At 41.5% G+C, this 23,186-nt stretch overlaps 1 protein-coding gene across 1 annotated transcript; it reads right to left on the bottom strand.

Annotated features, from left to right (window-relative positions):
* Positions 1-11,663: 11,663 nt before the first annotated feature.
* NPVF (neuropeptide VF precursor) lies at positions 11,664-21,908 on the bottom strand. Its single transcript, XM_063122514.1, has 3 exons — positions 21,780-21,908; positions 14,272-14,645; positions 11,664-11,751 (listed from the first exon to the last, which is right to left on the bottom strand). Exons 1-3 carry the CDS (start codon positions 21,906-21,908, stop codon positions 11,664-11,666), a joined length of 591 nt encoding a protein of 196 aa, XP_062978584.1.
* Positions 21,909-23,186: the final 1,278 nt, after the last annotated feature.

The following is a 23,186-nucleotide window of genomic DNA, read 5'->3' as shown; positions in this document are numbered from 1 at the left end:
TTTTTGCAACAGTGCTTCCTTCCTTACTGAATGGGGTCACCTTTCAAATTGCAATGTAAAACTAAAGAAAATTTGGACAAATAAATAGGACCAAAAATATGAGGATGAAGAGAAAACTTGGGGGGAAACCCAGTGGGATTTGTTACCAAAAGACGCAACTAATTTTGCATTTTCAAAGGGCTTTTTCATACGAATGAAATAAGGCATTCTTGTAACTGGCCACTCGTGGAAAGTTGTGGGTTCCTATTCAACTTAAGGCATCATAGGGTGTAAGGTTCAATGGTCAAGCACTTTAGTGAGAAACAACATATACCCAATGATTTTATCTTTTGGGCTATTGAAAAGGTGAATGGGAATGATAAATTACTGAGCAAAAGAGAATTGTTTTGGATTATCTCTTTAAAAAGTATGTTGCCAAATGGGCTTAATGAGGACTTCGATTTCTCTGGGCTAACATAGAGAATGCAATGTGTATTCAACATCAATTGATATAACACATATAGCAAATGCTGACTGAAAGTCATAGCAGGATCAGTGCCCGAGCTTTATGGGGTGTAGTCTACTCAACAACCACTTGGGATATATAAGACACATCTCAGGTTTGTGTCTGGTATGAGAGTTAAATGCTCTGAAAAACAGTGTATACAAGCACCTTAAGGTAGGAGTCGTTGCTGGTCTTGGAATCAAGGAATTTAATAACTGGTTTATGTTTGTGGGGACTGGGAGGACAATGATTTGTGTAAGGAGTGGATTTGTTAAAGGCTCTGCAGATGTAAGATGACATTGTTTTACTACTGTCTTAATCAGTTAGAAGAAAAAACATGAGAATATTGTATGTTATGTTTAAAGCGGGGATTTACTTTTAAAGTTATACCCATAATAATGGTTAGAAGGGACGAACATGTGAGCTAAGAGTGTACGCTCTAGCATCAAGCCTACCTTTCAATTTCAGTGCAATGTGCTCTGCTTGATTCCTGGCCTGCCCTCCATGTGGTGTCTGACATCACAATGATGTGGTCATTGCCTCCTTATGAAATAGAGGCGATTGTTCCTGCTGTTGGTTTTTATCCTTGAAACTGAGCCCGTTAAAGTTGGCATAGTGGGTTTTAATCAATGGATGCAGAAGACTGAATGTATTGCATAATAATAATAATAATAAGCTATTATTATTATTATTATTTTTAAATTTTTAACATTATACACAACATCAAATTAAACTAACACATAAACACAATTTATAATAACAATACATAATTTTAATAATAAAATACTAATGAATAATAATGTGCTCCCCACCTCCAGGACCCTTATTTTCCTTTCCAAAATTGTAATGATTCTTGTAAAGGTTTACACCCTTTCTCCTTTATTAACACAAACTCTACAAATAATCTCCATATCTCTTCAAAATCGTTTTGGTTCAATAGTCCTTTTTTAACTTTAATACTACCCATTACCTTATCGTTAATAGCAATATCCCAGACTTCCTTCTACCATTCTTCTATTTGATAGTCGCCTTGCTCCTTCTATTTCCTAGATATCATTAATCTTGCTACTTTAAATAAATTTGTTATTAAATCTTTAATGGCTTGCATGCAGTTGTCCTTCTCATAAATTGACAACAATGCTATACTTGGACATACCTCTAACATCACCCCAATTATTGCATTTATCTCCTTTTTATTCTCTCGGTATTTTAACACTTAATTTTAACTTAAATTTATATTTTACTGTTCTAACTCTGTATTTTAATATATCAATTTTGCTGCATGGTTTTATCCTGGTTGTGCTTTTTATACTGTATTTTGTATTTGTTTTTTTAACCTGTTAGTTGTTTTACCCTACCCTGTGCCTGTTTGCATTCTCTTCCCCTCCTTATTGTTTTACTTTGATTTTATTAGAATGTAAGCCTATGCGGCAGAGTCTTGCTATTTACTGTTTTACTCTGTACAGCACCATGTACATTGATGGTGCTATATAAATAAATAATAATAATAATAATAATAATAATAATTTATTATGGTTTTAACTTTTGTGAACCTCCCAGAGAGCTTCAGCTATTGGGCGGTATAGAAATGTAATAAATAAATAAACACCATTTGCCAAACTTTCTGTATATGTTCACAATTCCACCACATATGAACGTAGGTGCCAGTTTCCTGGCATCCCCTCCAGCATAACATGGAATATTTCTTATCAGTTTGATTTAATCTTGTTGGTGTTAAATAGTACCTCCATACTAATTTATAATAGTTTTCCGTTATTCTCATCAACATAGTTTTCAAAATACGCAGGTCCCATATCTTTCCCCAACTCTGATTACTTATCCGCCTCATTAAATCCTGGTCCCACATCAATTTAAAATACTCTTGTTGTTCTTCAATTCCCAGCAACATTTTATATATTCCACTCGTTATGCCTTTTATATCTATGTTTCCACCTTTATCCTCCCTTTGTATAATCTTTTCAAATTCTGTATATTCTCTACACTCTTTATTCTCGTTTATCCATTTCCTGGTCCATTGTTCTAATTGTATAACCTCCATCCATGAGGTCAAGAAGACCTATTATTTACCTTGACAGGAAGGAAGGTTAATTCAATGAAGGAAAAGTAAAGTCTCATCACACCATGTTTTGAAAACCAAGCTGTTACCCTCTCTCTTGACAAGTCTGAAATAGAGGGACATGTATGACAGCAATGGCTGGATCATCATTCTCATTAAACAGAGGCTTATTTTTGCATTCTCAACATATAGACAGAACAAAAAGCATTACAACGTTCAATGCAGACAGTGCATTTGGTTTCTATCTGGTGCGCCCATGTTACTGTAAGGTTCATGCTTGAGCATGAACGGATCTACTTCAAACGTGGCATATCTTAAGGGATATCACGCTGCACTGAAATTGAAAGGTAGGCTTGATGCTAGAGGAACAAGTGAGGCTTAGCTCACTTGTTCCTCCCTTCTAACCATTATTATAGGTATAACTGTCAACATTGCATGGGAGGGATTGGAAAAGGGCATTAGCTCACTCACAGAGCTAATGCTTGAGGTCTCAGGTTCGATCCCTGGCATCTCCAGGAAGAGCTGGAAAACCTCTTGAGTGGACAGCTGCTGCCAGTACAACAATACCAAGCTAGATGGACCACTGGTCTGATTCAGTATAAGACATGTTCCTATGTTCCTAACTAATGAAATAGCAAGGTTAGATCCGGTGGATGGGTGGAGGATATTGTATGATGGCTGCTGGTGGAATATTCTATTGTCAGACAGATTGCTGATTAATAGCCCTGAATGTTCAGCATATATATAACATCTCTACGTTAAGGGAAATCGCATTGCTTACCTGAAGCTTTGTGCTTCCTGGTTCTCTGGCGCGATTGTTATGGGCTACGTTACACAGGCAGGGAGGGGTGACTGCATGACTTGAATTGAATACTTCCCCTCTGTTCATTTCAATTGAGGCAGCACCATCTAGTGGCAGAAGATCCCACTTTTTCAGGAAGTTACCACGTTAAAAGTGGATCTTTTCATAGGGAGATTTCCAGGGGATACCTTGACAACATTGTGTAATGGGCATTTCTGTAAGTGGCCAATCACAACTGTGCAATAAATTCTTGTTTAAAGTAAGAATACTGTCTTATAGACAACGCCTTTTCCCTTTTTACAAAGTTTAAGGGGCTTTTTACATTAGAATCCCACATTTTTTAAAGAAACACTTTAAAAGTAAATCCCCACTTTAAACATAACATACAATATTCCGATTTGTAACTTCTAACTGATTAAGACAGTAGTAAAAACCAATATTTTATATTTGCATAGTGTTTAACAAATCCACTCCTTACACAAATCATTGTCCTCTCAGTCCCCACAAAGATGAACCAACGTGTATATAGTTATTCAATTCCTTGTCTCCAAGACCGGCAATGATTCCTTCCTTAAAATAAAACCATTGAATATATGTTGTTTCTCGCTAAAGTTCTTGAGCCTTGGAGCAATTTGTATTGACTACAATGGAGCAGTTATTCCAACTTAAAACAATTCCTAAAAATCAAAGGTTGGACAGATCTGATTCAGACAAGGCATGGCTAAAGCCCTACTTACACTCTACCATGGTGCCAAGTTTCATGTCTTTATCTTTAAAAATGACAGAGCTGTAAGTGTTTGTGTTAATTTCCATAGACAATAATGTAGCGGTTATCCAAAAACTGATCAAAGCTCCCCTGGGGCACTGCTCAGCAGGTATTCATTGGTTTTTAATAGGGGTGTGCACGGACCCCCCGATCCGCTTCTCTTCCAGGTCCGCAATTTGCAGATCGGGCCGCTTCGCTCTGCCCCGCTCCGCCTATAGTCCACTCCGCTCCCTTCTCTCCCCCCCATAGGCTTGCATTGAAATCCAAAAAAGTATACAACTTTTTTTCTGTTAAAGTTAGAAACCTCAAGTTTGGCACCATGACACCTCATGGACGTATACACATGCATGCCAATCCAAGCGTTCTCTGATTTTTGGGAAATTTATGAAAATCAGACACCCCATTTTCAGACATGGACTTTTCTCCGAATTTGACAGATAAAAAAATTGGAAGAGGGCACCCTCACAGATGCCATCTAGATCCACAATCATGCCAAGTTTCAAGCAAATCCCATCATCCCCTGATTTTTGGCGGGGCTTAAACCTTTTAACTCACCCCAAATCAAGTCCCATGCTAGAACTACGTCAATTTTCACGTTAGAAACCTCAAGTTCAGCACCATGATAGATTATCCATGGATAAACATGCATGCCAAGACTCAAGCCAATCCCATCATCCCCTGATTTTTGGGGAATTTATGAAAATCGGACACCTCAGTATCTCAGGGATTTAAAGCTGCAGACAGCTCAATGGGGCCATTTCAAAGGAAATCCCAACATGCCATGAATTGGGGAGTAGAGATAAACCTATATGAATCTTCTTCCACACTTGAAAAATTGATTTGGAACTTCAAAAAGTCTAAGTGAGCGCAAGGAGGACTTATCCCCTGAGTCGAAGCAAGACACACAAAAACCATCCCTGCGAGGCGGGCAGGGGAGGAGGGAGGGAAGGCAGGCAGGCAGCAGACATTTCTGGGGGCATAAGGAAGTGAGCCAAGGATAGTTTCAAAGCCAGTAATGCAAACCATCCTTGTGAGGTGGGAGCAGCACCGAGAAATGCCTTTTTTTTTTGTATCCCATAACTAGGAGGCTAGGAGGATAAGAGTAAAGCTTTGTGATCCTTGCTTCAGAGTTGATTGACTGCACTGTGATCACAGCCATTACTAAACAACAAAATAATAATGTTAATAGCAGTACTAATTAATATTAATAGCAACAATAACAACAACAAGGAGTTGAACCACAATGAAAGCCTGCCTGACTTCACTGAAGAGGAAAAGCCAGGAGAGCTTGGGCTATAGGGTGTAAATATAAAATGGAATAAATAAATAAATAAACGAAGGAGGGGTGGAATTAAAAGCAGCAGTGTTGCTGAATAAACAACAAGAATTTTTTTTTTTAAAGGCTATATCTGTCTTTTACCAGTAAGAGGGAAGTGGACGTGCCCAGAGGGAGGGGGAATTAATTATGCCAATTTGACTGGCCCTGTTTAGGGACCAGTCTTTAAGAAGCGACCTGCCACTTCAACTCATGACAGGCATTAGCTTCAGTCTCTCTCCACTGGGTTACACTTTGGAGGGCTCTGATGACCCTCCAAGGACAGGAGTGTGTGCACTGGGCACGTCCACATGCCCTAGGGGACCTCATCCCCTTGCACCACATCTATTTAGTTGTTCACCAAGGTTAGGGTGGGTAGCAGTGCTGTGTTTCCTATCTGTTATTTATTTGCTTAGTATATGATTTCAGGTTGTGTTTGTGCATTTGGTGGGGCTACTGTTTTAAAAAATACTGGGAAAAGTCCGTTCAGACTAAGAAAGAGAAGTTTCCCAGTATCCCAAGTTACCCGTTTTGCCTATCCCGTCCTCCAACTTTGGGATCATGTGATCATGACTCTGCCTCTCAGCACTTCAAAAAGGTACCTCTCCCGCTTTTTTTACCCGATTTAAAAAAAAATTATAGCAAGCGAACCGCACCACGCAGAGAGCTGAGAGTAGGCTCAAAATGACCCCCAGCCACGACTCTCTAAGCACAAGAAATTTCAGAAAGATAGCTTAAAAAACAACACAGTTATCCCCTATTCTTTTCCGCAATGCAATCCTATGGGCGAAATTTTCCAAAATGGCGATCGGATCGCGCCGTGAAAAGAGAAGCGCTCCGCCTATGGGCGCTTCTCTTCGCCGTGCTTCTAAGGGTCCGCGGTCCGCTTCTACTCCGCCTCTGGGCAAGGCGGAGCAGGCCAATTCGCTTCTGATTCTCCGATTCTAATGGGAGCGGAGCACATCCCTAGTTTTTAAACTGTCCCCTCTCCACTCCGCAAACTCGAAGCTTCAATGTCGAAGTTTTGAATGTTCGTAGCAGAGCACACAGCTCTATTTTTAAAATTGTATGTTTTTGTGGTTTTAAATGTTTGTATATTGTTTTAAAGTGTTTTTAAAAGCCGCTGCTGCTCTTGCTTTATTATTTAAGCCTTGATATGATTAGAAATGACATACTTTGTTTGTCCCTCACATCTCAGATGATACAAGAAAAAAGAAACCATAATACGGGTTACAGAGGTCTGGACTCATCTAGTGATAGCCAGCTTTCCACCAAGTCATCTTTAGTCTCTAAGGACTTGTTCAGACAACACCCTAAGCCATGGTTAGGCTGCTCACCCCTTTGCAGCAAATGATTAGTGAGCATGTTTAAACTGTGGTTATGAAGCCACCATGATTAGGAATGGTTCATGTGTCCCGCTTAGTCGTGGTTCACATGATATGCTAAGCCATAAGGTTTAGCTCAAAATCCTTATTCACCATGGCTTAGCATGTTGTCTGAACAGGGTCTGTGTTTAAGTTTAAAAAGAGGTGTTTTTTTTTTTAATGAAGGGTTTAGTCACAAACATACATTTTGTGTGAAGAACAAAGAAGGGTGGGAGCTCCTCAACCTTCCTGAATCTCATGCCAGCAGGCTGCTTTGATTTATTCCATTCTCTTCCCAGCCTTTTCCCATTTCATGAATAATATCTGTGCATGGGTAATAAATAATCTACAGATAGCCATCCCTAGGTATGTTACCTGCCTAGTGTCTGATTGTGGCTTTACACACTTGGCAATGATTATTTTCCTGACTTCTACACTGTAAAACCAAAGAGAAATTTGCATAGCAAACCTTATTTCATCTTTTTCTTTTTTATATATATAGAAGTCTTCGTGCACAGGAAGAAATTCCAATCATATTTTATGTTTGTACTTTTGGGAGGCACAGCCTTTATAAAAACAAACTCCAAGCATACTTATTTATTTCTGAGTCACATTTCAGCTGCCTGCTTTACTCTCATTGGGGTTTTCTGCTTTATTCTTAATGAGGTTACCTTTAATGACTATGCATATAATGACCGGGGACTTCCTTGCTATAGTTCTGAGGCTGTGTGTGTATGCCTGTGAAATTTGTGTTTATCTCAAGAATCTTGGTCAAAACATTGCCCTTTGTACGCCACAACGGCAACCACTTAAACATCTCAGAGACAGATGAAGAGTTGAGGCAATGCGAGGGAGAGAAGGACAGGCTCTGGAGATCCTATGCGGCAGGGTCTTGCTATTTACTGTTTTACTCTGTACAGCACCATGTACACTGATGGTGCTATATAAATAAATAAATAAATAATAATAATAATAATAATACTTTCAGCTCTGGCTGATTCACCAGCTATGGCCCTTCTTCAATTAGGATAGCCTGGCCACATTGATCCATGCTTTAGTAACCATGTGTCTGGACTACTTTCAGCTCTTCTTCAGTCAGGATAGCCTGGCCACATTGATCCATGCTTTAGTAACCATGTGACTGGACTACTTTCAGCTCTTCTTCAGTTAGGATAGCCTGGCCACATTGATCCATGCCTTAGTAACCATGTGTCTGGACTATTGTAATGTAGTCCAGACACATTAGATTGTTTTTTGTATTTGGGTTTTTAGATTGTTGGATGTTTTATTATGTTCTTAATGGTTTTAATTTCTGTGAACTGCTCAGAGAGCTTCGGCTATTGGGTGGTATAAAAATGTAATAAATAAATAAATAAATAAATAAAAATGCTATGTTGGGCTGCCCTTGAGGATTGTTCAAAGGCCTCAGCTGGTGCAGAATGTTGCCTTTTAATTATCGAGCAGTATGCAGTGTCGGAGTCATATTACATCTACCATTTGTGATCTGCACTGGGTGCCTATTTGCTTCCGAGCCTACTTCAAGGTATTGATATTGACCTAAAAGGCCCTAAATGGTCTGGAGCCCAAGTGGAATGGCTCTCCTAGGGTAGCTCTAGACAGCTTGTTTGCCCCGCAGTAAATGCGCAGTGATGGCATTTTGGGCAGATGACACAGCTGTCATCCCGAAGCCATCTAGGGGCAAACCCCTGAAGCTCCACATTAAAGAAGTCGTGGACTTACTGCGACTTTTCCAGCCTCCAAAACCCATATTTGTGTATCTTTTCATGGGTATTACCCTGGAGGAGCGCAATTGTGGGAATTCGGATAACGAGGTGCCAATGCGACCTTGTATAGACAAGGGCCTGGTATGCACCAGCCCAGCCTTTGAGATCATTGCAGGGCCTTGCTCGTGGCTCCCGCTATGGGTAATGCTGAGGGAGTGTGGGCCCAAGCTAGGGCCTTCTCAGTTGTGGCACTGTTATTATGGTGTGTCAGGTGTCTTCAGCAATTAAGTTTTGCCACTTGCTTAAGGCATCCTTCTTCACCGAAGCCTTCCGGTCCTTTTGACAGTTTTCAGGAGTGCTTTGAGTCTTCTGTTTTGTTTGAACAGTCTCTTGTATTGAAAATCTAGTTGCTGGTTGAATTATTTAGGGGTTTAATAGTATTGTTTTATTAGAACATGTATTTTTCTTTCTGAACTGATTTCAGATTTATTATGAAGAGTGGTATATAAATTAAATCAAATAACTGCATACATAAATATGACTGGGCTACCTATTGAGCAACTGTACCGAGAACTAAAACTGTGTAAGAAATCATGTAGCAAAGTATTGTCCAGTCTACATTGTCTGCTTTGCCCAGCAGTGGCCAACTTGAATTTTGGGCAGAGGACTTTACCAATGATCCGAACTGAGATGGGCGGGAGGGTGCTACTGCACCCATGGCCTGCTTGTGGGTCCCTGTTCAACAGCTGATTGGCCACTGTGTGAACGGAGTGCTGGACTAGATGGACCCTTGGTCTGATCCAGCAGGGCTCGTCGCATGTTCTTCTTATGTTCTTATGAGAACCTTTAACCATAGCCAAGCACTGAACTTGGGACCTTATGGAAGCAAAGCATGTGTTTATCTACCATCTATTGTTCAATTGAGCTCTTCTATCGAGGAAGCACAACTTCTGAACAGAGCTTATGCACTCTCCACATACATGGGGAAATCAGGGTCCATGGTTGCACATACAGAATGTACACAGGGTAAATTGCACATGCCTAGGTTAGGCTTTATTCAGCATTTAAGACAGGGGTGCAGGACCTCAGGCCCAGGGTCCCAACTCGGCCCTCTGGGGTTTCCCACAAGACCTTTTCCCCTTTCCCCAGTCCCACCCCTTTCCCTGATAGTTTTTGTGTTTCCCACCTGTTGTGCAGTTTTTCCTTATTCCAGGGGTCTCCTAAGGCTAGGGTGACCAACTGTCAGGATTTCCCCGGATTTGTCCTGGTTTTTGTTCTTTCCATGGTGTCAGGGGGGATTTTCTATAATTTTCAATAATGTCCTGGAATGACACACCTTCCCCTTTATTAGCATGGCAGGAGGGAATGACATGCTTTCTTGAGGCACATCATTCCCCCACCCCGAGCTCCAGTTGAGGTCTTAAAGGGGAAAGTGGGTCATTCGTGGACATTATAGAAAAGGCCCCAATTGGAGTGGATGGTGGTGGTACAGAATGAAATCCTTTCCCCTCCTCCACTCCAATCGGGTTCTTTAAGGTGGCGGGGGAATAACGTACTTTCTGCAGGACTCAGAAAGCTGCTTCCCCACACACACACTAGGTGTCCTCTTTTTTGGTTTCCCAAATATGGTCACCCTACCTAAGGCTCAGTTACTGGCAATAAGAGCTTGAAGCAAAGATATATTGGCATTTCTGGCCATGCCCCTTTTGCCTTTCGCTCCACCCACCACTAGGGTGTGGCATTTGAGAGCTTCTCCAGAATTAAATTTGCTCCAGGCTGAAAGAGATTCAACACCCCTGATTTAAGATGACCATGGGGTTGCAGGCCAGCAAGTGCAGAACTGCTCTCCTCTGCATACGTTCCATCCACACAGGTGTGTTGTTGTCTGAACAGGGAGATAGTCAATGGCCCTGTTCAGAAGACACCTTAAACCATGGCTTTAACCACGGTGGTTAAGCCAGAAAGCCAGGCTGTGTTCAGAAGACACCTTAAACCATGGCTTTAACTATGGTGAATAAAGCAAAAAGCCTTATTTACTGTGGTTAATGCCATGGTTTAAGGTGTTTTCTGAATGTGGCCTAGCTTTCTGGTTTTAACCACCATGGTTAAAGCTGTGGTTTAAGGTGTCTTCTGAACAGGCCCACTGTTGGATTGTGTGGAACTTGTTCATAGTGCAAAACATTTGGCTTGAATGATTCCCCTCAACTGCTGCTAAAGACAGGAGTAATGGTTAGTAGTACAGAACAAAATGGCTACTTCTATTGAACAGGTATATGCAATATACCAAATTGACTAGTCAGTTTCCTGGAACAGAGGAACATCAACAGCGATTAGAGAGATGTTATTTGTCACGCCTAAGGTGTTTCTACTAATTCTAGAAGCTGCAAATGAATGGCAAAGAATCAACTATTGCAGGAGAGAGAAACCTGTGGACTGCTAGATGTTGTGGATTACAATTTCCAACTTCCCCCAACCATTGGCCATGTTGGCTGGGGCTGATAGGAGTTGATCCATATCTCGGGGGCTCACAGTTTCCCCACCCCTCAACTTTTACTATCACCCTCAAGGTGTTAAAGTAGCTTTAAATATTCTGACACAAACACTTGGCAAACTGGGGTGGAGAAGTTATTGATCTCTCCTTACTGCTTTTCTTATGCTCGTAGGGTGCAATCCTATGCACATTTAGACTGAAAAAAGCTCTGCAACTTGCAGCATGCCCCAGCCAGCACGGCATGGCTGGCTGGGACCTGCTGGGGCCTGTAGGACTTCTTTCTGTCTAACCGTACATTGGATTGCACTGTTAATGACTTTTCCTTTCAGCCTGAAGTACGCTTACCCTTTCTAGTACTGTTGCAGCTCATCTTATACTAGGTAGCCTTCATGTAGTGACTTTTTTTTTTAATTTTGCTTACAGTATCTTCAGTTTCATACAACACTGTTTTTCAAAATGTTATTTACAATTGACTGGACATCATCTGTAGAGAGTAGAAATCTTCAGCACAGCCACAGAAACAATCAAGTACAACAGTTATCATCAGCACCCTACAAATGCTTGCAATGGAAATAATTGTTTGAAAGCAGAGGGCTTCTCCTGCCCCTGCATTGGTCCCCCCCTCCTTCAAATCGACTTTTTAGAGAGGAAATTGATCCAAAGTCTTCCAAATGCCATCCCCTTCATCATCAGAATCCCTTTTCATATGGTTGTATAAACTGCCAAATCTGAAAGGAAGAAAGAAAGAAAGAATCAGCCACAAATAAGGGATGCTGAAAAGGTTAAAGGTATGGATGCGAAGTAGAGATGTGTAACTCTGCACCATCTCTGGCTCATCCTGACAATTAATTGGGCTTGTCAATTGTTCCAGATGAATGCTAACACACACACACACACACACACACACACACCCCACCACCTCAAGAGTTCCCACCCACCAATTGTACGATATCATGAACACTTCAACACTTGAAATGCCACTTTTCTGCTAGTCCCCATTTCCAACACACACATGATCTTTTGGAAGGGACAGCCAAAGAGAATTTCTGTAAACTGCCCAGAGAGCTCTGGCTATGGGGGCAGTATATAAGTGTAGTAAATAAATAAATAAATAAAATAAAATAAAATAAAATAAAATAAAATAATAAATCCTTCAGATGGGGTGGGGGTGGGGGAATCTTGTTCCGGCAGGCCTACCCAGATGAATTTTAAATCTAAGAGTTTTAAGATGTTGTGACTGTTATTTTAATATTGTATCAGTTTTATATGCTCTTTTAATCAGTTTTATGTACTTGATTTATACTGCATAGTTGTATTTAATGATGTTCCCCACCTTGATCCAGAGGGAGAGGCGGGTAAGAAATAATAATAATAATAATAATAATAATAATAATAATAATAATAATAATAATAATAATAATAATAATAATAATAATACCATTGGCTCTGAAGTTGCATCTCTTCCGGCTTCTGCAATGAGCTGCAGTTCCATGGAGGAAGAGAGCAGGAAGCCAAGCGACCATGTGTCCCATTCAGTTTAGTGGGACAGCGCCCTCTAGTGGACATTTTATAGTGAAACTTCTCCTGCACAAGGCAGGAAATTGTGACAAATAATGTTATAGCTCAGAAGAGTTTCATTTAATGAAAATTAGTTTATAACAACAACAAAAAAGTGTCTGAAGGAGCGAGAGACACGCAGGAGGAACACGGCATCGTTAAAATGACCTGCAAAGATCCGTGTGTGGCCAGTTACGAGTGTACTTTAAAACGCTCGTCTGAAGAAACTCAAAGGGTAACACAGGGGTATAGACCCTCAGGCTCAGCATATAAATCTAGCCCTGTAGGTTTCTCCAGATGTCCATGCCCGTTACTGCTTGGCACTGATTTTTTGGTGTCTTCTCAGTTTCTCTACAGTTTTTTCCCTATTCTAAAAGCTTAAAATGCTTCTCCTAAAACTTAGGCTCAGTAAGAGTTCTAAGCTGCAATATGCTGGCATTTTTGGTATTTTGGCCCTGCCTCTTTTGCAGGGATTCTCCAAAATGGAATTTGGCCCTTGAGTTGAAAGAGGTTCAACATCCCTGGGGTAACAGGTGGTGGAGGGATTCCCACAAGGCCTCTCTTTAGCTGTAAATTTGAGGATGGCAACCTATTGTCCTCCAGATGTTTCACACTACAACTCAGATAAGCCCTAATTAGTGTGGCCAATGATCAAGGAATCTAGGAACTGTCATCCAAAACATTTGGAGGACACCAGGTTGCCTATCCCATCAAAACGGATGGAGCGTATGGGACATATTGCCAGAAAATTACCCTCTCTGCATCATTATGGATGATAAAATACCTTGATGCCTACAGGGAAGTCAGTTACCTAGGAGGTTGTGGGCTCTCCCACACTAGAGGCCTTCAAGAGGCAGCTGGACAAGCATCTGTCAGGGATGCTTTAGGGTGGATTCCTGCATTGAGCAGGGGGTTGGACTCGATGGCCTTGTAGGCCCCTTCCAACTCTGCTATTCTATGATTCTATGATTCTAAGTCCTCTGTTGCCTGTTGCTTCTCTTGCTTTCTCAAGGAACATGGAGCTTTATGTGGCTTGGGGAAAGAAAGGCAAGATAGACATGGAAGTGGGAGGCAGGGTTTGAAGCCCATTTAGAATTGCGTCCAGCTTGAAGAGGGCTGGGCCCGATTTAAAATGGGACCATTTCAGCAGGAGAAGGTCACATCATGAACTTGAAGTTTCCCACCATCCCTAGTCTGAAGCGGGAGCAGGAAATCGTGTGCGCAGAATTTGCAGGAAAGGTCTGAGTGATGGGGTACCACCGGAGAAGATTTATTTGCCAGAGCAGGGGTTCATCTGCACTTTAGATGGAGTGTGCACCTTTTTATTTTTAAAATTGCTGCGCAAATGTTTATGCGTGTATCGATTCATTTGTCAACTTATTAATTTTTTTAAAAAGTCACGTTAAGTGCAGGATGGTCCCGATGGTCCCGAGACCACAGGAAGAATTGGGCTTTCCCATAGTTTCTTTATCCCTGGGAAAACCTGTCCCCATCCCCCTGGGAGTCGCTTTGTGTCATTTGGATGCATAGGGATTCAGCTGTGACCAGCCCGGACTATCGGGCTGGTGTAGACACTGCCTGAGTCACAAAGTTAAGATACTTGTTGTTTGTTATGTGAACAATACATAAAGTATTCAGTAACTGAATGAAGTGATAAAAAAGAACAATCAAGCACATTTTGAACTATTTACTTCTTTTTGTCTTGGTCATAATCTTGGGTCTCTTGTGGCAGGTTGAAGGGCCGTGCTCTCCCAAATCGTTGTGGCAAGTTATGGAAGGAACTTTGAACAAAAGGTGCTCTCTCAAACCTGTGCGAGACAGGAATAGGATGCCTCGAATGGCTTCCAGCAGATGCCCTTCCAAATCTGAGAGGCAGGTTGGCTGCAGGTTTGATGCTTCTCTCCTCCTGAAAGTTTCTGCCAAACCTCAGTGGCAAATTAGCAACCGAATCTGGCACCTTCTTTATGGTTGGTGTACTCATCTTAATGATGTTCTGCAGCTCCCAGTCCTTCAGTTCTTCAAGGTTCACACTTCTCTGCTTTTCCTCTATAATGTCTTCACTAGACTGAAAGGAAAAATAATTAAATGATTCCAAGGCAATGATTAACTGATGACATGTTGAGAATTCAGTTAGATGGTGATTAGGCTTCTGCACTTATGGCCATTTAGAAAAGTTGCATTTGTAGAGATGAAATGAATTGTCACTGGAAGATGATGATGATAATGATGATGATGATGATGAAGAAGAAAAATAAGATGACGATGATGATTACTCCTCAAACACTAGATGCTCTTCAACAGTTAAGTTCAAGGGAACAAACCCTATCTAATGGCTTGCCATCTAAAATGACAAGAGGTTGGATCTGGATTTAAGCTGGATCAACTGCACTGGTGGAAATGGACATCCCAACTTCCTACAGTAGCCCCTCTGGCTACCTAAAAGTGCTACATGGAGAGTCAGGAGAACCTGCTGAATGGGGTGAGCTGTGGGGTGGTGGAGCGGGATCCCCAAATTTCTGGTGGTAGGACCTTCTGAGAACTGAGCCCTTCCTCTCACAGAAGGTCACTTGCTCTTGTGGAAGGCAGATCTTACATCCAACCCATTATAATTTGATAAAGGAAAGTCTAGGAACGTTTTCAGGTTACTCTGAAGTGCCATTTTGTTGTCACCAAATATCCCAGGAATGTTTCCAGCAACTTCCATGCATTAGGGAATATTTTATTGCACGTTTTAGTGATCTTAATGTGAAAAGCATTCTGGTCTTTAGCATATCATGGCCTCTGATTTGCCCTTTGCACCGTGCCTATATTCATATAGCTGTTTTGCTTCTCATCTGTTTGATGTAAACTTCCTTGTGTGTTTCCTGATCCTTCATGACTAGGGTGATCATACTTGGGAAACCAAAAAAGAGGACACCTGGTGGGGGGGAGTGGATTTCCGGGGCTTCTGGAAAGCATGTCAGCCCCCTGCCACCTTAAAGCCCCCAATTGGAGCAAAGGAGGGGAAAGGGTGTCTCCCCCCCCACTCCAATTGGGGCCTTTTCTATAATGTCTGGGAATGACACACTTTCCCATTTCAGGCCCCCATTGAAGCAGTGGGGGTGGGGGTGAGGAAATGATGCACCTCCAGAACGCATGTCATTCTCTCCCACCATGCCAATGGTGGCCTTATAGGGGATAGCGTGTTATTCCAGAACATTATAGTAGATTACAGAAAATCCCCTGACACCCAGGATAGAACAAAAACCAGGACAAATCTGGGGAAATCCTGACAGTTGGTCACTCTATGAGACCATGATTCCTACTGATTTCTAATAAAGGGAGCACCATTACTGGTGATCAAGTATTTCAGACTATAATCCTAAACACACAAGAAAGGTAGTAGGTCTTAATCCAAGGTATTCCCATCAAACTCAGGGGAACGTATTCCAAAGTAGTCTCAATGGACATAGTCCTATTGAACACAGTGAAACTTATTCCAAACATGCTTAGGATCAGGTCCCTAATATTCTAACTACTGGCGGATTAATCCTGATGCTCGGAATGCTCTTGACCAAGGGAGGCAACACATGGCCCATGGGGTATATGCAGCCGCAATGGTCTTCCATTCAGCCCCCCCCCCCAACACCACTATATTTGCTATGGTAGCAGCAAGGCCAAAAAACAAACAAACAGTGATTTTGTTTGAATAAGAAAAGAAAAAAAAGCAGAATCGTGCTCCTGGGAAGCTGCTGGGGAGCAATTCTGTTACCAAACAATGGACACAAGCTCTGTGTGCCTTCTTTACAAGGAAATTTGTCATCTTTTTGCCATTGTGACAATTTTCTCCCAGGCATTTAATAGCATTTAACAATGCTAAGTTTTTTTTTTAAAGGACCCCAGAACTGTTGTTTAAATGGATACTGTTGGTTTTATACTGTTGTTTTTGATGGTTTAATTTTTTTATATTTTTAATGTTTACTGTTTTTAACTTTTGTAAACCGCCCAGAGAGCTTCGGCTATGGGGCGGTATATGTAATAAAGAAATAAATTTCTCAGAAGCAGGGGGGAGGGGTACGGCCCCTGGTGGGTTCTAGGTGGGCAATGCGGCTCCCTATCCCCAGAAATTGGGCACCCTTGCTCTTAATTAATACCATACTGAACTGGTACTGTGTGGCTTTGTGGTGGGACGTTTTGCAGGGAAAACACACCATGGGGCTTAGTGTGAGATTCTGAGATGCCTGGAAAACGAGTATTCACCCTCTCCAGTAATCTTAACCCCCATCACTAAGGGCTCTATGAACAATATTTGCACTGATGCACCGCACACTAATTGGAGGGTGCCTATGACATCACTCTTACCAGTAACATGGATCCCTGATCATGCAGTGCCTATTTATTTATTTATTGCATTTTTATACCGCCCAATAGCCGAAGCTCCCTGGGTGGTTCACAAAAATTTATGTCTTTTTATAGTTAATTTCTAACCCACCCCATTATCTAGAAGCCGTGTTCCCATCTGTGTGCTGCACTCAGACAAAAACAGAGGGGTCCATGCAGCCTTTTCACAAACTGCCACTGGGATTCCCCCGCTCCCCAATATTCCAAACTACCTACCTTCTCATGGTTTGAGTCACTGAAGCTGCTTAAATCCATACCTGGCTTTAAACTCTCCCCAGCCTGACCTAAGAGGCATTTAGCCCTGTTCTACTGGGTGCCATGTCAAGGGAGCCTATGTTGGAGTACTGTTCAAAGCAATTGTAGTACTACAAAAAGACTAACTATGGGTCACCCTCCCATAAAAAGGAACACTTTCACCTATGGTTGCAATCCTGTGCATACTTCATTTACTGGTTTATTTGTTTATTATTTATTAGAAATGTACTAACCAATAAATAAATATTTTTTCATCACTTTTTCTGAAGCTAACCAATAAAAACCATAATATATATATGTATTTAAAACCACATTAAAAAGATGAGTGGACATTACTACTGAGTAGACATGCATAGGATTGCATTGCTCAAATGCACCTCAAATGATTAAGGTGATTCTAAGTGCTAGAGGCAGGTGGCTCTGATTTTGGTGGGCTCTAAAGGAGCTATCCAAGGTGCTGAATCCAGTTTGAGGGTTATGATTCAGCATTTTGGACAGCTCCTTTAGAGTTCTGGCTGGTTCTAAGAGAAACTCAGAGCAGAGTCACTGCCCCACTGCCTCCACTGCTTGAAAGGGCATGTCTAGATGATGCCTTATCCCGGGGATCACCCCTGTGCATCCACATGATCCCCAGGGGATCCCGGGGCAGGGAGGGATGATCCCTCCATTTCCCCGGGATTACCAGGATGGCTTTTAGCCCAATTTTTCCTGAGACTGCGAGAAGTGTGGGCAGCTGTCCCGGTTTCGTCCCAGTTCCTCGTGAGTAAACGCAAGGAGCCGGGAACTGGGCATGGGGCACAGAGCTCTTCAGGCACTCCATGCCCATCGGGGGTGGGGAGCGGGAGGGTTTTGTTTTTTTTTTTTTTTTACCAGCTCTTCTTGTTTTGTTTTTTTAAAAAATGGCTGTGATGGCTGCGATGCCTGGGACATCGCGTGGCCCATGTGGACTGAGGGGGAGGATCTCATGATTAGCATGTCATGAGATCTCTCTCCTCCCCTTGAGTAGACATGCGCTAAGTCACCCAGAAAGCCCTAAGCCATGCTGCTAAATGAAACAATCTGAAATGTGTGAAGTGACTGCCTAGATTGGAGGCAAGAAGGACAGGGCTTAAGGGGACTTTCCAGACCACCCAGACTGTGCAATTTTGGCACACGTGGTCCAATACAATACAATTATTTTAAAAGTCTGGAAGGGGAACATTTGGTTAAAGCAGTTGCAATTCATTCAGAAAGCTGAGATTTTCTACACAAGTAGTGCGTGGTACACAACAACCATTCCCAGAAACATTTGAAAAACAGAAAATTTTGCACCAGGCAGTCCATGCCTTTGTCACGAAATTAACCTTATAACAGAGGAAAACATTTCCATGCAGAGGAACCTAAGCTACCCATAGAAATAGAATGCTGTATTGTGGAAATGCCATTGCCTCTTCAGACTCGAATTTGGTGGAGGGGGACACTTCTCTGTGAAGCAGAGCCCTGCAATTTGGTATTCAGGTAGACCAAGAGACATCATTGCATATATATGGACATAGGGCATTTGTACATCTTTGCCCAGCAGGGTGGCCGTGTACGCACTGCCCAAAAAAGTGGACACATATTTTGCACAAAATTTGCCTCTGCTCATTTATATGCATCCATGCACATTTAGAAATAATGACGATAATTTAAATAACAACACATCTCCCCATAGTGCAAAAGGCTGTGAGCAAGTGACCTGTATGCCCACTCAATCTGCTTTCTGGGTGCTAAGTATTGAGAGCCAGTGTGGTGAAGTGGCTAAGATGTGACTGGGAGTCGGGAGATCCAGGTTCTAGTCCCCACTCGGCCATGGAAACCCACTGGGTGACTTTGGGCCAGTCACACACTCTCAGCCCAGCCTACCTCACAGGGTTGTTGTTGTGAGGATAAAATGGAGAGGGGGAGGAGGATTATGTATGCCGCCTTGGGTTCCTTGGAGGAAAAAGGCAGGATATAAATGCAATAAATAAGTAAATAAACTTCAAGGCTCCTGCTCTTTGCTTTACTTTTAAACAGGACATGGACTGGACAGCCCTTCAAACACAAGGCACCTTCAAATAGAGGACTGTCCTCTGTCAAGCCTTCAAATAAAGGACTTGCCTCTGTAAAGTAAGACTCATGGCTACCCTTGTCCCCACTTGGCTACCCCAGTGGTTAAGCTAACTCCCACAATAAACCTGCATTTTAAATCTGTATTTAAATCTCTGCATTGCTGCTCGGTTTTATTCTAGGCCTTAGCCAGATGGGGCGATCCCCGGGATTGTCCCTGTGCGTCCACATGACACACAGGGGATCCCAGGATCAGGGAGGGATGATCCCTCCCTTGCCCTGGGATCTCGCCCTCGCCTTTGAGCCCGCTTTTTCCGCAGTCTTGGGATGATCCCGAGACCGCGGAATGTGTGGACGGGCATCGTAGGTTATCCCAGTTCCTCATGGTAGGGTGGAGGGAGGGGGGAAACTAAATTTAAATTTTAAAAAACCTACCTTTCTGTGCACAACCATTTGTGCGCTCTTCCTCTTTAAGAATTTTTTTAAAAATGGTGCCCATGATGTCCTCACCGTCCACCGTTGACGTGTGCTGCGTGTAAATAGAGGGGGAGATCTCGCGATAAAAATATCGTGAGGTCTTCACCCCTCCATCCCGCTAGACCACTAGGTCTAGCTGAGTCCTTAGTTTACTTTTATATTGTAGTTTTATATTGTGATTTTAAGCTTTCATATTACATTTTATACTGTACTTATGGTTTTAACTTTTGTAAACTCCCCAGAGAGCTTTGGCTATTGGGTCATATAGAAATGAAATGAAATAAATAAATACTAAAATGTATGTTGTATCTGTAGGCTATGATGCCCTAATCTATAGAGCAGACTGAACATGGGGAGGGGGCAGAGATTTTTTATTTTTTGGGGGGGGGTACATTTCCCCTCAGAATAGAGGATAGAAATATTTTGCAATTTTTTTTTTTTGAATGTAATAATCAAAACATGGAGCAGGACATTTACCTCTTTATGAGGCCACCAATCCCGAACAGAGCGACTCTACCCATGGGACGGAATGTTTGAGTGTGGCAAGGATCCCGTTGCTTTTTCAGTCTTGGATTGAAAAAAGGCAGCAGGAGCAGCTGGGACCATGCACTGTCGCTTGAAGTGTGCACACATTATTTAGTATGGGGTGGGCAACATGCAGGCTGCATGTGGCCCTTGTTGTGGCCACTACTGCATGACCCACGTCCCATTGCCATCTGCTGACCCCCAAATTCAGGGGGTGGGTTTGGTTTAGAAAATGGCATCTGTAGTTGATGCTAGGGATGCCAATTTTAATTGTGTGTGTGTGTGAGTGTGTGAGTGTGTGTGTGAGAGAGAGAGCTCCTGTGCAATGTGTGTATGTCCCATCGGGGGAGGATCCAAGGGGTGAAAATGACCCCTGAACCTCCCAAAGTTGTCCACCCCTGATTCAGTAATAGTTATGTTATAGAAATGGAGAGCAAAGGATTAATCAGCTTTTATAACACACTATTGTCATGCTGGACAGCAGCCTTCATAGGGATCGTTTTTGGAGCTGAAGAACCATGAGCGGAAGGAGAAAGCATCTTAGTGTTATCCCATGAGCTTTATGCAAGTGCTAGTGGAAGACCTCTCACAGTGCAGCACCACAATGTATCGGTGGTTGCATTACAGAATGAGAAATGTAGTCAATACAAAGATACAGGCGGTAGCAAGCACATTCTGGTGGGTCACAGAAAGGTCTTGACTAGAGCTTGTGCAAAGCCCTGCATAAGAGCTTGCTCAAAGAGAAGAATTTCTCTGAAGTTGAGAGCAATTTTTCTTACACAACATTCTTCTGCTAGCTTGGGAATGGGGAGGGGAGAATTTCTTTCAGCTCAGCTTTTCAGAAGGAGTTAACCAAATTTCCTGTTCCCAAATTCATATGCAAACCAGAATGCAGTTCTCCTTTCATATTCACAACAACTTAGAATTTTGTGATGCTGTTTTCCGAATAAAAATTGCATACAGGAATGCATATATTTGGGAAATGGGTGCACAAACACGCATACATTAGGTGGAAAAATGTACAAAAATGCATTATACTAAGGAAACGTGCTTGCAAAAATGCATATATTAGGCAACATTTCATATAAAAATGCACATTTTAGGAGAAATGTACAAAAATGCATACAAATATACAGTTTTTTTTAAAAAAATGGAAAACTAATGTGGAAATGGGACAGAATGAAAGTAACATTGAAAAAAATGTAAATGAAGTTGACAGCTTCATTCATTTTAACTTGAAAACAGCCCTTAGAATGAAAGAGGCTTTCTGCTAGCAGAACAATATCTTGAGATGTAACCTAAAGCCCCATTATACGAAGAAACAAAATATCACTCAAACCAACAAGTTTTATTGCATGAAAGTATAAACACAAATTAAGTTGATGTATGTCTTGATCCATATACCTGCTGTCTGAACATTTTCTCAGTGGATCTCTGTGTATATCAACAGCAGCAGTTCTTAAAGTTAATATTATGCTAGTAAAGTTCTTACCTCAGAATAGTTATCATCGCTGTATTCTTCTCTGCTCTGCAAGTTGGTTATTAACGATTCATCAAAGCAGATAGTTTCGCGGGCTAAAAGGAAACATGTAGCTAAAGAAAATAATATTAATCTGTTCATCGGGATAATTTTATTTTCTCTTAGATTGTATTTACATAAGAGATCAAAATCTGGACAGCATAAAAAGTAGCATCTTTTTATATTATTAGACAACAAAAAACATACTTTCACCATGACGTCAGTACCAAACACCTTCATTTTAATATGAATTAGAGGTGCAAAGTGCAGTATTATGCATGAGAAGAATGCAGAGAATTTGTTTTGTGAACTTGTTTAAACAAAAGTGCTTCCTCTCAAAATAATGCAGATGACTTTACAAATATTTTCCTTGCTTATTAAAGAGCTCTCTAATTAGGGCTACAATTGTCTGGCCTGATACAATCACCTTATGCTTAATAATTACTAGATTTTACATAAAAGCATATAATTGTATTACTTGTAAGCTTCAGTCATCAGAATTCGGAAAGAAAAGGTCAGTGCATTTTTAACATAATTACAGAAGTTGATGGTTGTTACTTTTTTAGCCATGCAAAATTGCAAACACACACACACGCCTTATCCTAGCAAGGGCGAACGGCTCGCAGAAACACTGGTGGTGATCATACAAACCTATTCAATATATAAGTAATGATGTCAGCCACATGGAGGAACAAGATGCTGAGTTCTGCTCCTATGCAAGTTCCAGTGCAATGAACAGGGGTCATGCAGGAACCACACATGCTCCAGTGAACTCTTGGCCTAGAGAACACACTTTTATATTAAATGGAATGAAAATGTGATCAGTAGTAATGAAAAGAGCAACTTCGTCTTTTAAGCGAATCAGTCGGTGTGCCGTAAATCATTTGATTCTAGCAGAAGAGCAAGTTTTAATATTTTTCGTTGCATTTCATATAATAATACAATGATAAATCCTTATCCATTATTAACAACACATCGTGCAAAAATGATACGCCTTACATGACTCATGTCACCAATAAGTATCGAAGGATTTCCATAAAGATGAATAATTCATTGCGTATTCATTTTGCCCCAGTGTGTAATGACCTATTTTATGGCTCATTTTGAAATAGCATGATTTAAAAATGCATACATTTCTTCATTGAAAAATTGGCCCAGTCATTTTTCATACATTCTGTGTATTATGCAGCATTCTAGCTGTACTATTAACTGATTTTTCCTTGGTCTACAAAATGCTGTTCTGTACAAAAGTTGAAGCAGATGTTAACAGCTTACAGTACAGTCCTATGTTTGTCTACTCAGAAGTGAGTAAGAGTTCAGTGGGAGTTACTCACATAGTTTCTCTTACTAGGTGAAAGCTCCCTAGCTATGTAGCTGTTG

Source organism: Elgaria multicarinata, chromosome 1 (assembly GCF_023053635.1).
Source record: "Elgaria multicarinata webbii isolate HBS135686 ecotype San Diego chromosome 1, rElgMul1.1.pri, whole genome shotgun sequence".
In the NCBI taxonomy this organism is placed as follows: Eukaryota; Metazoa; Chordata; class Lepidosauria; order Squamata; family Anguidae; genus Elgaria; species Elgaria multicarinata.
This window is presented reverse-complemented; position numbering and strand designations above follow the sequence as displayed.

Bases quoted from the DNA above. Each gene is read 5' to 3' on its own strand.
- NPVF (XM_063122514.1), bottom strand. From the start codon at position 21,908: ATGAACAGATTAATATTATTTTCTTTAGCTACATGTTTCCTTTTAGCC. The intron at 14,646-21,779 runs GTAAGAACTTTA...TTTTCCTTTCAG, and splicing joins GCGATGATAACTATTCTGAG to TCTAGTGAAGACATTATAGA. The intron at 11,752-14,271 runs GTAAATAGTTCA...TCTTCCTTTCAG, and splicing joins TATGACCAAGACAAAAAGAA to ATTTGGCAGTTTATACAACC.